This window comes from Chiloscyllium punctatum, chromosome 6 (genome assembly GCF_047496795.1).
Source record: "Chiloscyllium punctatum isolate Juve2018m chromosome 6, sChiPun1.3, whole genome shotgun sequence".
Lineage (NCBI taxonomy): Eukaryota > Metazoa > Chordata > Chondrichthyes > Orectolobiformes > Hemiscylliidae > Chiloscyllium > Chiloscyllium punctatum.
Window position 1 is genome coordinate 5,150,270 of NC_092744.1, and position 15,954 is coordinate 5,166,223.

Below are 15,954 nucleotides of genomic sequence, written 5' to 3' on the forward strand. Positions count from 1 at the left end.
CAGAGTGTCCACGTGGATGGGCCAAATGGTCTCTCTTCACACTGATTCTAATGATTTCCTCAGTGCCATTCAGTATTTATTCCAAGCACCCCCTCATGACTCTCCTTGTGCTTATAGAGCAAAAAGAGCCTCTGTACTTACTATGTATGTTATACTGTCCCCATCATTATCCTTATAATTACTACTCAACAGTTGCTTAATTAGATCAGACAAATCAAAACCTTTAGCTGTTGGACGAGATTAGACTGAAGATTTAGACATTGTGGCTGAAATTCTGTTCGTCTGCAATGTGATGTAATGTTAACCATTCGCTTGAATGGATGGATCAAACTATAATGACAACGCAAAATTAACTTCTAGTTCAGTATGTCCATGATGCTGAGGATGTCACCTCACAAGTAAGAGCTATGCAGGCAGAAAAGCATTGAGTGACCGCCAAGACGACGAGCAGTTATGGGCAGGGGTCCCCTATGACCATTTTCCACCCCCGCCCCTGCCCCTGAAATGGATGTGCCATGTTGGATATTGTTGGGAGTGGGGAAGGGCAGGGGAAAGAGGAGAAGTGGCCTTTTGGACAAAGTAGCAACACCTAAGTTTGTGGCACAGTGGTTGGCTCTGCTACACAGCAGGAGAGATTGAAGACTTGGGAGAGCTTTAGTGATAGGGGACTCGTAAGGAGAACTGATTGGTTCTGTGGAAGCAAATAAGACTCTCGAATTGTACATTACCTCCTGGTGCCAGAGTCAGCAATGTCTTGGGGCAGCTGCAGAGCATTCAGAGTAGGAGGGCAGTGGGGGTGAGCAGTCAGCAGTTGTGCTATGAAGGATCAAAATGAAATGAGGTCCTGCAGCTGGAATTGAGGTAGTAGATTAAAGAGGAAAACTACTAAGGTTGTAATCTCCAGATTGTTTTGAGTGTCATATGCCTAGTCCTATTCTCAGTAGCATGTTCAGTGGCGAAAGGTATAGTGTAGTTGGGGGAGGGTTTTAGATTTTTAAATCATAAGGGCAGTTTTTGGGATCGGTTGGACCTATACAAACTGGATGTGTTGTGCCTGAAGAGGAATGGATCCAAAAGCCATCCTGGGAGGTTTGCTTATCTGTCAGGGAGGTTTTAAACTAATTTTGGCAGAGATGTAAAGTCAGGATCAAGTCCAGTTAGATCTAGAGGGAATGCTAAGATAGGCCGGTCGGTGGAGAAGACATTTTTTCTGCTTTAGTGAAAGGAGTCTGACTGGTAAGGTGGATGGATTTTAGAGGAATGATCAACACATGGAGTAGGATGATGCAATCCCAGAGATTATAGTTGAGGAAGGACCGGGCTGGCAGCTCAACATTCTGGGGAACAAGTTTCTGGCATGATTGGGGGGGGGGGATAGAAGAGAGATCGGGAGAATTGCAATATTGATAAAGAGAACCATTGCTGTAGTAATAAGAAAGGACATCCTGGAAGGGTCTTTGAGGTCATCTGGGTAGAGATTTGAAACTTTTTTTAAAAAGCTATTAGTTTGCTGAGATTGTAGTACAGACCTCCCACATTCACTAACCGATATGGAGACAAATAGGAAGGTGAGAGAAGCAGGGTTATAGTTGTAGGGGACTTCAACTTTGCTAGCATTAACTGGATTTCCTTATTGTGCAAGGGTTAGATGGCGGAATTTTTAAATCTCCACCCCCTGCCCCCCCCCCCCAAACCTTTGTCTCCCACTGCAACCTGAGATATTCACATTAGGCCCTGGTGATTTATGCACCTGTATGTCAGCTAAAACATCTAATACATCCTCCTAATTAATCTAAAAAGGTGTTTGAGAACCCCACTATCCCAACTGAAATCCACAGCCTACAGTATTTTTGACCCCAGTGAATACGCAAGTATTCATCCACACCATTTGGCTCCACCTACACGTTGCCTCTTTGGTCTCTAAAAGCTCTCATCCTTTCCCTGGTGATCCTCTTAATATGTAAGGATACTAGTAAGAGTGGCTAATGTCTTATTGTGGCTAATTGATGTTTATGTATCCTGGTGGCTAGTTTTCTGCCAGTTTGTCCAATGTAGTGTTATAAATACAAAATACTTTGCAAGGACTGTAACAAGCACTACATTGGACAAACAGGCAGAAAACTAGCCACCGGAATAAATGAACATCAACTAGCCACAAAAAGACGTGTCCCTCTCTCACTAGTATACTCTCATACAGATGAGGAAGGACACCACTTTGACTGGGACAATACACCCATCCGAGGACAAGCCAAACAGAAAGGTGCACAAGAATTCGGAGAAGCATGGCATTCCAACCAGAACTCTGTCAACAAACACATTGACTTGGATCCCATTTACCATCCCCAGAGAAAAAGAACAGGAAATGATGTCACCACAGGAAATGACATTACCAACCAAAGGAAACCTAAACATAAATAGAAACGGGGTCATGTCACCAGCGCTTCATCCGGAGGGTCACTGATGTTACCTAGTATGGTGACAAATCATGTAAAAACAAACCTTCCAGTTCAGCAAATGAATCTACATCCATTAGTTATTCTCACTGAACGCAATCCCGGTGAAAAACAATAAGTGACATCACCTGACTTAAACACCAGTGTGTCTTTTTTTAGTTGCTGGATCAAAGCCCTAGATTTTCCATTTGGCATTGTCATAGAGATGTACAGTATGGAAACAGCCCCTTTGGTCCAACCCATCCATGCCAACCAGATATCCCAACCCAGTCTAGTCCCACCTGCCAGCACTTGGCCCATATCCCTCCAAACCCTTCCTGTTCATATACCCATCCAGATGCCTTTTAAATGTCGCAATTGTACTAGCCTCCACCACATCTCTGGCAGCTCATTCCATACACTTACCACCCTCCGCGTGAAAATGTTGCCCCGTAGGCCTCCCTTCTATCATTTCCCACTCGCCCTAAATGTAGTATTGGACGTCGTCCCCCCCAAAGGGAAAAGGCTTTGTCTATTTATCCTATCCATGCCCCTCATGACTTTATAAGCCTCTATAAAGTCACCCCTGAGCCTCCGGCGCTCCAGGGAAAACAGCCCCAGCCTGTTCAACCTCTCCCTATACCTCAAATCCAAAGGAATGCTCTGAGAACGACGATTGATGCAGCCCAAGTAAATAACCCATCATCATCCTTGGAGGAGAGATGGGAAATGCTGCTTTATTGGCAGAAGACAGGCGTTAAGGCAAAACAGACTTCATTGCTGAATTGCAGCATTTGGTTGGAATTTGATTTGCAAAAGCAATGGTATTTTGGTTTGTCTTTTTGCTGTTTAATATTCCTATTGCAGATTCGGGGTAAAGTCTGGAGCTGGCAAGAAACTTGCTAATGTGTTGATACCATTGGGGAGCTTCTGTTTTTATAGAAGAGCGAGGAATTGGGGGCATTGAATAGAATGTCCTAGTTAAGTCTTTGAACTCACTGGTAAAGTTGTCTTCCTAGTTCATTATTGAGAAGGTATTAGAATTTGAGAAAGCAATCACATAATGACAAATGGTGGAGGTCAGATGATTTGTCAGCATTGGATTGAAAGATACTTGCATGTATGCCTGTAAACTCGCCTTCCATAGAAACTAAACCATCGCTTGTTTCTTTATTTGTCTTTACATTCCCCTCCCTCCCAAAAAAAAGCCAGTGGTGCGGTTTAGAAACATTTGAAAGTTATGATTGATACTGTTGAGGAAATTCTGGTAAGTGTCAGTTTTCCAAACCTTTGCATCCTTTCTACTGGGGGATGCATGTAACTTGTGTGCAACCAGAAGTGAAGGAGATAAGGAATCACAAACCAATCCCAGCTCAAGCAGCAAATCATAGGGCAAGTAAATTTATTTATGTCTAAGCTTGGTAATGCCTTGTTGCACTGATTTAACTGTATGCATTTTTTTAAACTATACATTTCGGTTTCTTGGTACAATCAAAATCACTATTTAAGGTAGGATTTTTGGGAAAGCTTTGGATGCTGATGGGTTTTTTTCTTACTCGGCCTGTGTATTTTAATTGCTTCAGTTGATCACTTTGTGTTGGCCATAGGTGAAATTCTTGGGCTAACAAATATTGCATAGAAATATCACACCAAGGGAAGGTCTTTCATGCCTTCACACCTGTGCCAATATTCAGTATGATCACAGCTGATCTTGCAACTCTATCCTGTTCCCACTTTCTCCCCATATGCTTTTGATTCCTTTAGTCCTAAGAATGAGCCTGACTCCTCCTTGAAAGATTTAACATTGAAAAGGTTTAATGTTTTGGCTTACACGGTATCCTGTGGCAGAGAATTCCACACACTCACCGCCCTGTGGGTGAAGAAATTCCTCCTCCTCTGTATCCTGTCACTTTTGCAGTTGTGTATTCCACTCTCTTTAGTAATGTAGGTGCACTGCCATTGTATTGTAAGCTTTATTTTCTCTGTGAATAAATAATGGGCTAAGACAGAAACAACTGTTCTGGTATTCCTTCTGTCACAAGCCTGTGTATAATTTAGCACACTTATTGAATGTGAGATAAATACACTGTTTTTACTTGTTTCAGTCAAATTATTTAACCCAAATTTTGTGTATGTTGGTCATGTCATTGTCCCATATGCTTATTTTAGTTCTATGTAACTGGTCTTTTTAAACATCTGATCAAATGAGAAAGAAATTAGATAACAAGGAGGGAAGTTAGCCAGACCAATAATTATGAAGGTTAGAAAGAAACATAAAGTTTTGAGAATTGTTATGTATTTAAAATCTACCTTTTCAGCCTCCAGGAGAGGAACCTCTTGGTCGACTAGAACCTCTGGGCAATGGGCCTTTGCTAGCACTTGTGCACAAAATGAATAACTGTCTGAGCCAGATGGAGCAATTTCCAGTGAAGGTGCACGATTTTCCAAGTGGGAATGGGACAGGAAGCAGGTAACAATTGTTTGATGATTGATTTAACTAAATGGTCATATTGCAATTTTAGTTGTGTGGGGTAGTTGACCAGCATGATATAGCATATAGTTTTTATGCAAGCCCTTTATTTCCCTTGGAGTTAGGGGAACTTAGTAATCTTAGGTCAGAATCTCTTTTTTTTTAAATTTCCTTCTGAACAATCCATTTTGTGCCAGAGTAGCCTAATGAGGAAACTATGCTGTCTATATTCCAGCATTGGCTTGAAATTATAGTCAGTCTCTGATCAGTGATGACTGTCCCTTTCTCGGATGAGTGAAATAAAACTGCAATTTGTAGGAAGGCGCTCATATTGCCATGGGCATTTTAATGCACAGCCTAGCTGCTGTCCATGTTAAAACTACCTTCTACTCTTGAAGGTCCAGCTGGAATCTAGGACTTCTAATATCATTCTGTAGGATAATCTAATGGGTTGTAGTTACTGACATGGTCTGACTTCAAAATTATTGCTTTCAGAAAGCAGCCTTTTCCCTTGTTAGCTTAATGGACAGAGGCCAACTGTGCTTCGTGATGGGTAAAAGTTAGTTGCCGTTGCATTGTTCATGCAATGTTGACTTTTAACAGTTTTGCCTAGTTAATGCATACAGAGAAGCATTTTTCATTTGTCATTCTAAAAAATGTTTTCTTTGTTAACAGGGGCTCACAGGCCTTGAAATTCTTCAATACACACCAGTTAAAATGCCAGCTGCAGAGACACCCAGACAGCACCAATGTCAAGCAATGGAAGGGTGGTCCTGTGAAGATTGATCCATTGGCTTTAGTACAGGCTATTGAGCGCTATCTTGTCGTCAGAGGTGGTGGCTGCTTTATTTCTGTGTTAAGCAGTAAAACTTTATTTTCTTACCCTTTTGTCTTGTGCTGCAGACTTTACTGTTCAAGATTGATGATTAATGTGGTTGGGTAAAGATTGATTTGAGGGTGGGCAAGTTTTGGCCAGAAAAAAACCCATCATTGTCTGCATTTCATCACATTTCACTAATTTTAGGAACAGAATTATTGACAATACAACCTGGCTTAAACATTAAGACATTAAAAATTAATGAATGTACCAGGATTAAGAGGAGTTCATGAATCCACAACATATAAGTATTTATATTCGCAGTTTCTTTAGTTGACTCTTTTGGCTTACTACAAGTTGGACTGCAAATCCTTCATGGACGTAGGCTGACAGGCAAACCGAGACGTACTCTTTGGTTTCTATCAATACTTTTTATTTGAAAAATTCAGTTGTGGGATGTGGGAGTCATTGGCTCAGAGTTGCCCTTGAGAAGGCAGTAGTGAGCTCTAGTCAGTGTCCTGTAGTTTGACCCACAATGTTGTGAGGGGGGAGTTCCAGGATAAGGCTTTGTGCCTAGGAAATCATGTCTTACGAGTTTGAAGAAGTAGCAAAGAGAATTGATGAGGGCAGAGCAGTAGACGTGATCTATACATACTACAGTAAGGTGTTTGACAAGGTTCCCTATGGGAGATTGGTTAGCAAGGTTCAGACTCATGGAATACAGGGAGAACTAGCCATTTGGATACAGAACTGGCTCAAAGGTAGAAGACAGTTGCTTTTCAGACTGGAGGCCTATGACCAGTAGTGTACCACAAGGATCGTTGCTGGGTCCACTGTTGCTGGATGTTTATGTAAATGATTTGGATATGAGTATAGGAGGTGCAGTTAGTAAGTTTGCACATGACACCAAAATTGGAGGTGTAATGAAGAAGGTTACCTCTGAGTACGACGGGATCTTGATCAGATGGGCCAATGGGCTGAGGAGTGGCAGATGGAGTTTAATTTGGTTAAATATGAGGTGCTCCATTTGGAAAACTAAATCAGAGCAGGGCTTATACACTTAAGGTCCGAGGGAGTGTTGCTGAACAAAGAGACCTTGGAGTGCAGGTCCTTAGTTCCATGAAAGTGGAGTTGCAGGTAGATAGGATAGTGAAGGTGGTGTTTGGTATGCTTTCCTTTATAGGTCAGAGTATTGAGTATAGCAGTTGTGAGGTTATGTTGCGGCTGTGCAGGACGTTGGTTAGGCCACTTTTGGAATATTGCATGCAGTTCTGGTCTCCTATCTATCGGAAGGATGTTGTGAAACTTGTAAATCTTTTCTGAACCATTTCAAGGATGTTGCCAGGGTAGGAGGATTTGAGCTATAGGGAGAGGCTGAACAGGCTGGAGCTGTTTTTCCTGGAGCGTTGAGGGGGTGACCTTATGGAGGTTTATAAAATCATGAGGGGCATGGATAGGGTAAATAGGCAAAGTCTTTTCCCTGGGGTCGGGGAGTCCAGAACTAGAGGGGCATAGGTTTAGGGTGAGAGGGGAAAGATATAAAAGAGACCTGAGGGGCAACTTTTTCATGCAGAGGGTGGTACATGCATGGAATGAGCTGCCAGAGGAAGTGGTGGAGGCTGGTACAGCATTTAAATGATGTCTGAATGGATATATGAATAGGAAGGGCTGAGAAGGATATGGGCCAAGTGCTGGCAGGTGGGCCTAGATTAGGTTGGGATATCAGGTGACCACAGATGGTTTGGACCGAAGGGTTTGTTTCTGGGCTGTACATTTGACTCTGACAGTGAAGGAACAGAGGTGTTTCCAAGTTAGGAAGGTGATTGTCTTGGAGGGGAACTTTTAAGGTGGTTGTTCCTATGTATCTGCCTCGTCTCTCTCTCTAAATGGAAATGGTCCTGGGTTTGGAAGGTGCTATCTAAGGAGCTGTGAAGTTCTGCAGTGCAGTTTGTAAGTAATGCACGCTGCTGCTACTGAACATCTGTGATAGAGGGAGGAGATGCTTGTGGATGAAGTGCCAATCAAGCAGGCTGCTATGTCCTGGATGGTGTCGAGTTTCGTGTGACGTTGGAGTTGTACCCATCCAGTCAAGTGGGGAGTATTCCATCACACTCTTGACTTGTACCTTGATGATGGGCAGGTTTTGGGGAGTCAGGCGGTGAGTTCCTGGCTGCAGGATTCCTAGCCTCTAACCTGCTGTTATAGCCACTCTTTATGTGGTGAGTCCAGTTGAGTTTCTACTCAGTGGTAATCCCCAGGATGTTGACACTGAGGGTTATGATAGTAATGTCTTTGAATAACAAGGGGCAGTGGTTAGATTGTTCCTCATTGCCTGACATTTGTGTGACATGAATGTTACTTGTCAGCCCAAGCCTGGATATTGTCCAGATCTTATTGAACATGGACTGCTTCTTTGTAACTAGAAGGAGCAAATTGTGCTGGTTTGTCCTTCTAGTAAATATTTTAGCTAGGTTATGCCTTCAGAATCCCACTAACTGCAATTGAGATCTTTGTATGGAACTTTAAATATACTGCAACCAAAATGTACACCAGAGCTTTAGTGGAATAACGTTATTTGGTTGCATCCCAAATTTGGGTTCTAGTTATCGCAAGTATAATCCTGAAGTGTTTGCTTAAAAGGTGGGAAATTGTATAATGGATGGTGTATAAGGAAAAACTGGGATTCATCAGTTTTTCTAATTGAGAGCAAAGCCTGACAAGAGACATCCTTGATTTTGTGGGAGATGACAAAGGAAATGTCCTGTCTTAAAAATAATATGTAGAAAAATATGAGCACCATTTGGGTTTATGTGTGCTTGGCTGCTTGGAGACCAAAAGACATTTTTTTCAAGAGAAATGAATATGTGGTGAACTGCAAAACAACTTTTGCAGCTATTCTAGGGATGGTTTTTATGTCTCCAAAACCGAAGTTGTTGTCTAGTAAGGACTTCAAATGGGACAACACTCCTGGTCAAACCTTAATCATTTCATTAGATAGCTGACATCCAAATTTGGAACCTGAGTAAACTTCAGTTCATCAAGCTCTCTCCTCCAGTTGTTAAAATGGCTGATCTAATAATAGCTTCGTTTTCCTGCTAAACCCCCATGCCCTTTGACTCCCTTAGTTAAGAATCTGACTACCTGTTCCTTTTGAAATTATTTCATAATGTTCCTTCCACTTCTCTCTGGGGAGATTTCCACAGACCCCCCCAGAGAAAGAAATCCTCTTCTCTGCCCTAAATGGAAAACCCCCCTTTGTCCCATAGTTAAGCAGTCTCCCAGAATGGGAAGTATCTAGTCGTCTTGTATCATTGTTTCAAAAAGGTCAGCTCTCACTTTCTGATGGACACAACCCAAACTTTCCATCTAAGATAACCCTGCACCTCTGAGATCCATTTCTAAGCTGTTTCTAATGTAGCATATATCAAGTTTCATCAGGATGATGTCAAATATTTACTGTGGGAATAAAATCTCTAAACCTTTTTAGAAGGAGACAAAGCTATAAAAGAATATTGAGTAGATGAGAAAATTAGCTAAAATATGCTAACGTGTCATTATATGTAATGCTTTTGGACTGAGTTGCTCTTTTGGTTTTGAAATAGTTTTCAGTTAGATGTTTGTGTCTATGCATCATCCGTGTTCAAAAGGCTCATGGACAGCTACATGGGGGGAGGGCGGTGGTGGGTGAGCAGTGTTGCTCTTATTTCCCTGTTTGTGTGTTATGTTTAACTCTTGGACACTAGTTCTCAAAAATTACCTCTAAATTGGTAACACCTGGACATAAGCTGTATCCAACAAGTATACATTTGGACATAGGCACCTCAATTCATAGTCAAATTTCAAGTTTATTGCTTTGATGTTTACATTTATTCTTGATCTCCAATAATCTGTGGTTGCCTAAGATCTGATAATTTGGAGGTCATCTTGATGTAATGTTTCTGTAATTCAAGGGTATGGAAGAATACGTGAGGAAGATGAAGACAGTGATGATGATGGCTCAGATGATGAAATTGATGAGTCATTGGTAAGTTTGTCACTTATGTTAACAATCTGAAAGTAACAAAGTTTCAATAATCAGGCTTGATTATTAGAACAAAGAACCTGACAGCACAAGAACATGCCCTTCGGCCCTCCAAGCCTGCGCCGATCCAGATCCTCGATCTAAACCTGCTGTCTGTTTTCTAAGGATCTGTATCCCTTTGTTCCCCGCCCATTCATGTATCTGTCTAGATACATCTTAAGTGATGCTATCATTCCTTTCCCTACCACCTCCGCTGGCAAACCGTTCCAGGCACCCACCCACCACATTCGCATGTAGAACTTTCCACGTGTATCTCCCCTAAACTTTTCACGTCTCACTTCAAACTTGTGGCCCCAAGTAATTGAGTCCCCATTCTGGGGAAAAAACTTCTTGCTATCCACCCTGTCTGTAGCTGTCATGATTATTGTAGACCTCAATCAGGTCCTCCCTTAACCTCCTCCATTCTAATGAAAACAATCCTAATCTACTCAACTTCTCTTCATTGCTAGCACTCTTCATACCACGCAACATCCTGGTGAACCTCCTCTGCACCCTCTCCAAAGCATCCACAACCTTTTTGGTAATGTGGCGACCAGAACTGTACGCAGTAGAGTATGGTAGTGTTTGTGAGAGCCATATAAGATGCAAATGAAGGGTAATTCTCCTGATCACTCCTGTCTTAAACAAATCTTACTATGTTTGTAAACAAGAGGATTGGTGCTTGAAACTGTTTAATTGAATTAAGAAAAGATTTACAAGGATGTTGCCAGGGTTGGAGGGTTTGAACCATAGGGAGAGACTGAAAAGGCTGGGGCTGTTTTCCCTGGAACTTCAGAGGCTGAAGGGTGACCTTTATCATAGAATTAATACCGTGTGGAAACAGGCCCTTTGGCCCAATGAGTCCACACTGACCCTCAGAAGAATATCCCACCCAAACCCATTCCCCATTACTCTATTTTCCCCTGACTAATGCACCTAACCTACACATCCCTGAACACTATGGGCAATTCAGCATTGCCAATTCACCTAACCTGCGCATCTTTGGACTGTGGGAGGAAATCAGAGCACCTGGAGGAAAACCACGCAGATGTGGGGAGAATGTGCAAACTCCACACACAGTCGCCGGAGGCTGGAATTGAACCTGGGTCCCTGGCACTGTAAGGCAGCAGTGCTAACCACTGAGCCCACGAGGGGCATGGTTAGGATGAATAGCCAAGGTCTTTTCCCCAGGGTTGGAGAGTCTACAACTAGACTGTATAGGCTTAAAGTGAGAGGGCAAAGCTTTAAAAGGGACCTGAGGTGCAACTTTTTCACACAGGGTGGTGTGTGTATGGAACAAGCTGCCAGAGGCAGTGGTGGAGGTGGGTTACAGAATCTAAAAGGCATCTAGATGGGTACATGAATAAGAAGGGTTTAGAGGGATATGGACCAAATGCTGGCAAATGGAACTAGATCAGATTGGGATGTCTGGTCAGCCTGGACGAATTGGAACGAAGGGACTATTTCTATGTTGTATAACTCAATGACTGTGTCAAGTTGTTAATGATTCAGTATGATGTATATATTCCTGATTACAATTTAAAATAGCAATTTAACACTGAGGGTTCCTTTTTGATGTGGAAGAAAGAAGATTGATAAAGTAAAGTTAAATAAGCTAAAGTTGATGCAACCTCTATTCACTTGTACCCATTGTCTTAGTTCTGAATTTGTTGCATTGATGTTTAGTTTGTGAAATCGCCAGCAAGTCCGCACTTCATGTTACGCTTGCATTCCTGAGAAGTGCGACTTTGCTCTTAATCAGAAAATCGGATTCACTTAATGTAAATACTGTAGTTGCTTACTCAACAGAAAGCAATCAAACAATGTGCCCTTTAAGTTAAAATGCTTCAAATTACTGAATTCTTGTTTTGTTCAATAAATGAACTTCTGAAAGTTATTTTGAGACTTAACTTGAAGTTATCTCCTGCTCATTGCCTCTTCTTGCCGCCAAATGTGCTCCTAACATCCCCCCTCCCCCAAACCTGTGTTCACTTTGCATTTCATGGCCACGGCTGACCGTCTGATACACCACCACCTCCCACTCCTTCACCCTCCTCGCTACAAATCTTTACTCTTTTTAACCTCCCAGTCTGTCTGTCTCTCACTTGCAACTTTCCTTGTCTGCACCCTGGCTGTGATTGAGGGTTCAGGGGATGTCAGTCAAGCAAGACAACTTCAACTTGCAGGAGGCAATTGATGGACTCGAGGGTTGGTAATGAGATGATGGGTCAGGGAGCTGCGAAGATGAATGAACTGGGAGCAGAAGAGGCTATAAACTGGAGGTCAAAGGTGAGAGGAAGTATCAATGATCAGCAGAGATAGCTCCCCAGTGTGCTAACTAGGTCACTGAACTTCACATCAAACAAGAAATGAATTCAAAATGGAATGCTTGATGATAAGCATACTGGTCTTTGAACTTTTTTTTTACTTGTTTGTGGAATGTGGGTTTAGCTGTCTGGACCAATACTAGTTTCCCATCTCATGTGGCTTTAGCACAGCATGGTGATGGAGGGCGTTCCAGAATTTTACAGCAGCAACAATGAAGGAATGATATAATTCCAGGTCCAGGCTTTGAGGGGAACTTGATGTTTGGTGGCATGGCCCTTCAAGGTGGGAGGGTTCATGGATTTTTGAAGGTGCTGTTGAAGGAGCCATGGTGAGTTGTGCGGTTAAGTTCAGAGATAGTGTTCTCTGCTGCTACTGTTGTGGTGGAGTGAGTGACTTTTAAAAGTATTAAATGTGGTATCGATTGAGCAAATTGCTTTGTCCTGAATGATGTGTCTTGCATGTTGGATTCTGAAGGCAGATGGAGAGTATTCACTCAAACCCCTAATTTGTCTTGTAAATGGTGGAAAGGCTTTGAGCCAGGTGTGAGTTTACTGCAAAATTACCAGCTTCTGACCTGTTGTATATGGCAGGTTCAGTTTCTAGTCAGTAGTAACCCCTAAGATAATGTGTTTCAGTGCCATTGAACGTCAAGAGGCAGTGGTTACATTGCCTCTTGGAGGTGGCCATTGCCCCGGCACTTTTGTAGCCCCTTGTTAGTCTAAGAATGATGTCTTCGAGGCCTTGTTATGCATGGATGCTTACTGCTGCTGTATCTGAGGCATCACAGATGGTATCGACCATTGTGCAATCATCATCAAACAGCCTCACACCAACCTTGTGATGGAGGGATGGTCATTTGTGAAACTGTTCAAGATGATTGAGCCTAGGATGCTACCCTGAGGAATTAATCAACATTGAAGCTAACAACTTAGTAGGGACTTGCGATATATGGTACATGTTTTGGAGACTGTATCATAATCTTATTACTAAGTTCATGTCTATTTTCCCCAGAATTAAATAGTCTTGAAGTGTTTAGTCCCTGGTTATTTTAATTTGGTGGAATCTAGCTATTACCATTCCAGATTCCCGTTATTCAGGAATAGGGTTGGAGCATCAGAAGCAGAAGTTCTCTTCCCATTGTGTTTCTTGTAGCTGGTTTGCCTCATGCCAGAGTATGGCACAGGCTTTTATAAACAAATGTTGAAATATATCTGCAGTATGATGCTTCATCACAAGGTGGTGCAATTTTGATAGAGCAGGTTCAATGTGATGAGACCATGAAGGAGGGAATAGTATGCGATATGCTTCAGTGTGCTTAGTTTTATGCAATATCCAAGTCCAGTTGCCTGTATTTTCTTAAATTGTTTACCACCTTCGCTTTTCATCTGTCCTGCAAATTGGCCTTTTCAAATTGTTCCTTGTGTCCTTGCTCCTGTTGTTTTTATTAAAATGTCAGTTACTTTATGTTTTGTCATGAGCAAAATAAGAACAAGACTAAGTCATTTAGTCCCTTAAACTTGGTCTGCCTTTCAGATGATGGCTGATTTCAGCAGTAATGGCATCCATTTGCCTTGACCTCTTACCTGTGGCTAGCAAAACCTTTTAGATCTCAAGTTTGAGCTAGTGTCTGCTTTTTAGGGAGAGAGTTTCACACTTCACAAATGTGCACAAAATGTTGTACCTTTCGATTTGCATCACAAAATTCAAGCAGGTGGATGTAGGTCAACTTTCTTTAAAATGTCAGTCAATTTAAAACTAAGATCTACATACTGAGAGTTGCAAGGAAGCATGTGAATGCAGTGGTATGTCTGGGAGAACACCTGTACTGTTAATAAATTAAATGCTCATACAGTTGAATTTATCATGGGGAGAGTTAACAGCAAAGGTAATTAAATAAGTATTGGCTTCAGAAAACATGGTTCAAAGTCTCCATTTTAGGACACCGTTCCATTAGAAGAGAACACTTTTTTTCCAACAGAAGAAAAAATGTTTTACCGTTACATTTGGGGCAATTGCTTAGCTTAGACAGAAGTTGTTAGACCTGAGAATTGAGAGGTTTAATTCCAGATAGGCTCTGAAAGGAATCCTTTTTTAAAGAAGAAAATCTCTCCACATTCCAAGGGAGGGCAAGTGGAAAGCTTTAGTTAACTAACAATTTTAAAAAGCTAAGGCAAGTGAATTTCCTTTAAGACGACAGCATGCCAACTCTGTTTTCTTCCCTACCCCCGAGCCACCACCATGCACGCGCGTGCTTTCTCTGGTTTTCGTCCTCTTCCCTCCCTTAACCATCACATTAACAAACTGCAAAGTTCAGCTCAAGATCTATCAAGCTAGGTTTAATTCTGGGATCTGGCTCCTTCTGTATTACCATCAGCTGAGATAATAACACAGCCCCCTCACATCCTGTGTGTGAAATGTCGTCTCCTTGCTCTCCTGAATAGCTTGGTCAGTTTTGATTCTCCTTTGACTGTCCTACCAAAGTTCTAAATTTCAATCAACTCACTGCTTAACTTTGTCTCAGGGACCACAAGCCTCCTTTATGTTCTCGTAATATAAGTTTTGGTGACCCATCTATGAATTTGCACAACACGAAGGTTCTTGGGTGCCCAGAGCTCTGCACAGTATTCAAATGACCAGGGCTTTATATAGTTGTTCTAAACTTGCTAATTTTTTGCTAGCTATTTAAGAATAAAGGCTAATGTTCCATTAACCTTTTTGATTATTTCATATCTGAATATATTTTGGTGATCTGCATACATGGACCTCCGAATTAATTTAGATCTTTGCTGCTCCCAAATTTTCACCATTCAAAAGAATATTTTGATCTGAATTGAAATCAACGTGCCATTGTTTTACTCAAACTTTGTGTCAGCGTCTCTAATTTTGTGTCCCTGCTTATTCATAGGATGCCACTACCTTTTTGTCGCAAATTTAATGTACTTGTAAGAATAGGCTGATCAGAAATGCACTTTTTTTTTTAAAAAGTGTCTGATTCAACTTCGAGAGTCCACAGAACAGAAATAAAACACTTTATAGATAAAAGTATCTTGACTCCAAGTGGACATGAAGTACTTCAGCTACTTTGGAAATGAGCCTGCTGTAAGAAGCAATACTTCTGCTACAGGCAACCTAACCAGTGTAGCCTTGATCCCATACATTATTCTTCAGAGTTGGTAGCCATGCCTTGTTGCAATCTATTAATCTTGCCTCCGTTATATGAAATTATTTGTCATGTACTCTGTCTATAACAGGTAGCACTCTGGATGTAGGTTTGCTGGCTGAGCTGGAAAGTTCATTTCCAAATGTTTTGTCACCCTATGAGGTAACATCTTCAGTGGGCTTCTGGGCATAGTACTGTTGATGATTCCTGCTTTCTATTTATATGTTTGGGTTTCCTTGGGTTGGTGGTGTCATTTCCTGTGGTAATGACATCACAGGAAATGACATAAATAGACAGCAGGAATCATCAACAGTGCTTCGCTCGGAAGCCTACTGAAGATCTTACCCAGCAGGGTGACGAAATGTCTGGAAATGAACCTTCCAGCTCAGCGAGCAAACCTGTATCCAGAACCTCAACTTGAGCTACAAATCTTCTCAAAACTTGCTAGGTAGCACTCTACCCAAATAGACTATTTAATATTTACTTCATTGTTGGAAATCCTACTTGAGGCCCTGAGTTCAACTACAGACTGAACGGTAAATTCACTCCAGCATCTTCTGTTTAACATCTGATAAAAATGAAACCAGTTTCTGAGCCGTATATTTTTACTGATTTAATTCATGACAATTCATTTTGGCAATTGTGTATTGATACAATCTTTTTTCTTTAATATTCTGGAATACTTGC

At 41.6% G+C, this 15,954-nt stretch overlaps 1 protein-coding gene across 13 annotated transcripts in view; it reads left to right on the top strand.

Annotated features, from left to right (window-relative positions):
* trip12 (thyroid hormone receptor interactor 12) overlaps window positions 1-15,954 on the top strand; it is a 217,834-nt gene that overhangs the window by 159,663 nt on the left and 42,217 nt on the right. For 11 of the 13 annotated variants that reach the window (XM_072571941.1, XM_072571936.1, XM_072571937.1 and 8 more), the window contains 3 exons: window positions 4,751-4,902; window positions 5,578-5,765; window positions 9,670-9,743. In XM_072571941.1, coding sequence (XP_072428042.1) covers window positions 4,751-4,902; window positions 5,578-5,765; window positions 9,670-9,743 — 414 coding nt within the window. The remainder of the gene's footprint in view (window positions 1-4,750; window positions 4,903-5,577; window positions 5,766-9,669; window positions 9,744-15,954) is intronic. The other 2 variants (XM_072571944.1, XM_072571947.1) reach the window with 1 other exon arrangement.